Below are 5165 nucleotides of genomic sequence, written 5' to 3'. Positions count from 1 at the left end.
AGATCATTTTGTTTGTTTATTTTCAGGGTTTTTTTGTTTTTTTTTTTAATGCAGCACTGCTTTTGTGGGTTAGAGACTCAAAAATAAATAGATTATCCATACATATATTACTTGTGTACTATGGCATATTTCTACAAATAATTTCATACAATATTGTAGCATATATAAGTAATCTGTTGCTGAGCATATGGCTGTCAGCCAACAGTTGTTAAAAAAAGCTCCATTGAATACTTCATAAAAACATTGTGCAAATCAAATCATTTCCAGATATTGTAAAACTAACCCCACAGGTTCCTTAGAGGTATTCCCTAATGCTTTTTGTTTAAACTCTTATTCACCCCAAACTTGGGTGGATGGTTTCTCAAACTTTAAAATATGTCTCTGTCATAGAAAGCTACCCAATCTGCATTTATTTTTCTTTTTTTTTTAAATCATTTTATTGGGGGCTCTTACAACTCTTATCACAATCCATACATACATCCATGGTGTCAAGCATATTTATACATATGTTCCAATCCACATCTCTATTATAGTTCTTACACATCTCTGAGTGTTCCTTTTCTCTACAAATTATCCTTATATGTTTGCTTCATCTCTCCCAATAAGCATCTACTACTAGGGAAATAAAAGAAACAAGATTCAGAAAAACAAAACAAAACTCACTGCTGTTGAGTTGATTCTGACACATCACAACCCAATAGGAGAGAGCAGAACTGTGCCTGGGCATTTTGGAAACTCTAACTCTTTAAGGGAGAAGAAATCCTCATCATTTTCTCTCGGAGCTGCTGGTGTTCGTGAACTGCTGAACTTGAGGTTAGTAGCCCAACTCTTGACTGTTGGTGTAAAATTAATGGAACTAGAGGTGAACATGGGGATTTCCATGAAAAGAGCATAATTTTAAAAGTCTGAATAGTGATATTTTTGAGGCAAAATAAAATTAGAACTTAAGATAACAGATGACAAAAATATAGAATTTGAAGGGGAAGCCAAAGATACTTTGAGGAGAGGTAAGTATTGGTGAACTTAGGGAGGACCTGTTGAGGTGAGTCCAGCCAAGGAAGAACTTACGGACTCAAGCATTCATCAGAGTAGTGATCTAAGAATTCTATGTTAAGAAAAACTAAGGCTCATAAGAATATACTGAGCTTAATAGCAGACATATTAATGTGAAGCTGCAAATAAAACTCAGCCTGATAATATTTGTATAGTGTGGCTTCTCTCCTTAAAGTTTCTTTATGGTCTTGTAGATATGGGTTCAGAGGGATAAGGAAGAGGGCCTCACTAGTCCAATTTATATTCTAAATGAAGGACACGCTATTGCTTTTCTTTTAATGGGCTTTCTTTGTATCAAAAAATATCTGTGGTTTATACAGAGCATATAGAATTCTTCCTGGTTTATTTTCATTAAGGTAAAAATCTCCCAGGTGATGCTATAAGAGGTAAAAAGGTAGCAGTATGGTTAAGGAACTAATTGAGCTGATTCAGATTGATGAAAAGAAAGTTGTAACACAAGGTAGTGGATCACTGACAGAGCAATTGGGGAGCTGACAATATGCAGTAGATCACAGAATGTAAACTACTAATGAAAAATCAACGAAAAACCAAACGCGATTGATAAATCAAAGAGGAAAAAAGGTATTGAGTCAGACAAGTAACAAACATTTACCCTTAATATATTGCAGCTCAATAACCCACATTCAATAAAGCACCCAGAGCTGGGTTCCTAGAAATCAACTATAAGGCAAAACCAGTTGCCATCAAGTTGATTTCAACTGATGGTCCCTCCAAGTGTTAGTAGAATGGGGATCTATAGGATGTATTTTCCCTGATGACATCGTGGCTTAAACACTAACCTGCTGTAGTAATTATTTCTTTTAGAAAAATTCATGCCCAACTAGTCCCAAGGAGATGGAGATTAATGATGTCCCAAATGTCTAACCCTCTCAAGATGCAATTCAGCTCCATTTTCCCTCCACTCCTCCATTGTCTGTATTCCCTTATGTCCCTGTGTTTTTCAAATTACTGCATCATCCCACAGAAACACACACAAAAAAGGGCGAGGAAATGTCTCACATGGTGGCCGTTGCTGTTCTGTGCAAAATCTGGGGAGCACAGAGACCGTGCTGAAGGTTAGGCCAGGGTGAGCCAGCTACAGGGTCCAAATCCAGCTACAGGGTCCAAATCCAGAAGTCAAGGCTGTCCAAATGTCACAGCAGGACCTTTTCCTTCCACCAAACCTCAGTCAGGGGATGGAGGTCTGGTTTTCAAATGAGGTGATGATAATATGGGATGGTATGTCAATACCATTGTATAACCACGGATACAACCAGTGTGGCCTGGTTCCCGCCCAGTTCTAAGGTGAGATCTTAAATATGGCACCAAGGGAACAAAGAGTCCAGTCCAATTCACACCCTCTGTTAACGTCAGGTCTATTCCCATCCCATTTCTGCTCCTAAGTAAGGAATAGCCACCAATATGGAATGATAGTCTCAGCATATGAAGTCCAGGATTATTATATATCAGATAAGGAATTATGGCTATGTATAGAGCATAAAAATATAAAATTTAAATAAATATAAATAAAGTTGAAATGTAAGGATAAGAGGAAAAATCATCTACACTCAAGGACAGATGGCTGATCCAGGGAAACACAATAAATAGGACTACATCTAAGATAGACAGACTATTCCCAACTACACCCAAGACAGTTGGCCGACCTAGTAAACAAGATATAGACTTATACTCCACACATATGAAAAGCCACAGTATTAGCAGTCAGCGCTGCACTACGGTTAGAGTTTATGTGTGAGACAGCACCTGCTTGCTGCAGATGAGCCTTATTATTTCTTCGTTTGTGGGTTTGAAGGTTTACATATTAATTATTATTTGAAATGTATTTGAAATATATGTGATTGCTTTACTAGCACTGTGATATCACATTAGGAATTATGGTTAGAAGGGTCATATTAATTGATCATAACTCGGCTGCTAACCATAGGCTGGTAATTCAAACCCACAAGCCATTTTGCAGAAGAAACATGAGACTGTTTGATTCCTTAAAAAATTTACAATTTTGGAAACTCAGTACCTTAAAGAGTATTTCTACTCTGTTCCCACAGGGTCATTATAACTCAAAATTGACTTGTGATAGTGGATTTCGATTATTTGGGGTTTAATATTTTCATTATTATTATTTTTATCTTAACAGAAGCAGGTCACGAACCTTTCTTCTACGGAGTCATTGAGCCACTTACAACAACCCATCTTTCTGTCATTAGTGGGACACACAACAATGCCCAACTTAGAAACCCTCAAGCAACTGTGTTGACACTGCTGGCTGCAGTCGTCAGTTTTGACTCATAAAAACCCATGTGCAACAGAAAAGAGCCCTGGCACGCCTGTGCCGTCCTCACACTTGCTATAATTGAACACATTGTGGAGGGGCTAATCCTCTGAATGATATCCAACAATGGTCTGCAGCTATGAAAAAGGTTTTCCATCCATTCACTCTCCAGAAGTAGACAACTTCGTCCTCCTTCATCATGTTATCTTAGCCTGGAAGCTCAGCTGAAACGTGTTCACCGTGGGTGACCCCGCTAATGTTGCAAATATCAGTGACATGGCTTCCAACATCACAGCAACACAAAACCCACCAAAGGCCAACAAACTGACAGACTTGGGGTGGAAAAGCGATTACATTTCCCCTCAAAATATTTTACTTTTGTGTGAGAAAATCCTGGGCTGCTAGAGATTCTGCTTCTTTTAATAGATACGATTCCATGCATTAGCTTATCTTTCCTTTTCAGTGATGCTAAACCATTCCTCTGTCACTGAATTTCTCCTCCTGGGAGTGACAGATCTCCAAGAACTGTGGCCTTTTCTCTTCGTGGTTTTCCTCATCAGCTACTTTTTCATTTTGGCTGGGAATGGAGCTATCCTGATGATTGTCATCTGTGATCCCAAACTACATTTACCTATGTATTTCTTCCTGGGAAACCTATCGTGTTTAGATATCTGCTACTCCACCGTGACACTGCCAAAGATGCTGGAGAATCTCCTCTCTGCAAACAAAGCAATTTCCTTTGTGGGATGCATCAGCCAGCTTCATTTCTTTCATTTCCTGGGCAGCACAGAGGCCATGCTATTGGCTGTGATGGCCTTTGACCGTTTTGTGGCCATCTGCAAGCCACTTCGTTACACTGTCATCATGAATCATCAGCGCTGTGCCCAGATGGCTGGCACTGTCTGGGTCATTGGATTTTTGCATGCCCTGCTGCACTCCATCGTGACCTCTACCTTGAATTTCTGTGGTTCTAACCATGTCCATCACTTCTTCTGTGACATTAAGCCATTGTTAGAGTTGGCCTGTGGGAACACTGAGCTCAACCAGTGGCTGCTCAATACTGTCACGGGGACCATTGCCATGTGCCCCTTCTTCCTCACACTTCTCTCCTATTCCTACATCATCACCTCTCTCCTCTTCAAGACCCGTTCTTGCAGCATGCTTCAGAAAGCATTGTCCACCTGCGCTTCCCACTTCATGGTAGTTACTCTTCTATATGTCCCTGTTCTAGTCACGTATGCTCGTCCTTCCTCAGGCAGCTCTATGGAGCAGGAACGGGTCATTGCCATCATGTACACCGTGGTCACTCCTGTGCTAAACCCACTGATCTACACTCTGAGGAACAAAGATGTGAAGAGGGCCTTGATCAGGGCAGTCAGAAGGACCTATCGCTGGAGAAATCCAGAGACTGCATCTGAGGCATAAAGAAGTTGCAATGTCCCACTACCATCCTCAGTCCCTACCATGGTTTCAGCAATTCCTCTTTGTTACATTACTCTTGATCATGCCCTACCAGGCCTCCCACACCCACCTCAACACCAATTTGGATCACTTGTTGTTCCCTTGTCCCTGGGTTTGTTAACACCACTTCCTTCCCCCCACTGCCCTATCTTCTATAACACCCCCGGAACTGTCGGTCCCGTCATTTTCTCCTCCAGATTGTTTATCCAGCCTATCTAATTTAGACAGACCTGCGGAGATGGGCATTCATAGAGTTCTAAATAAAGACATGCACATAGCCAAATATGAGCATGGGGAAATAGATTTTTGTGAATATATTTATAGGTTTAGTATTAAGGTAGCAGAAGGACATTGGGCCTCC

General features: G+C 40.5%; 1 protein-coding gene across 1 annotated transcript; it reads left to right on the top strand.

Moving 5' to 3' along the window:
- The first annotated feature begins 3808 nt into the window (after positions 1–3808).
- LOC101654385 (olfactory receptor 12D2-like) lies at positions 3809–4768 on the top strand. Its single transcript, XM_004717742.1, has one exon. The coding sequence runs from the start codon at positions 3809–3811 to the stop codon at positions 4766–4768; it is 960 nt and encodes a 319-aa protein (XP_004717799.1).
- The last annotated feature ends 397 nt before the right edge of the window (positions 4769–5165 follow it).

Source organism: Echinops telfairi, unplaced genomic scaffold, assembly GCF_000313985.2.
Source record: "Echinops telfairi isolate 266 unplaced genomic scaffold, ASM31398v2 ScPeMD7_7453;HRSCAF=8491, whole genome shotgun sequence".
In the NCBI taxonomy this organism is placed as follows: Eukaryota; Metazoa; Chordata; class Mammalia; order Afrosoricida; family Tenrecidae; genus Echinops; species Echinops telfairi.
Note: the sequence above shows the minus strand (reverse complement) of the source record. Positions and strands in the feature narration are given on the sequence as shown.

Excerpts from the sequence above, each read along its gene's own strand:
- LOC101654385 (XM_004717742.1), top strand. The coding sequence starts at position 3,809 with ATGCTAAACCATTCCTCTGTCACTGAATTTCTCCTCCTGGGAGTGACA.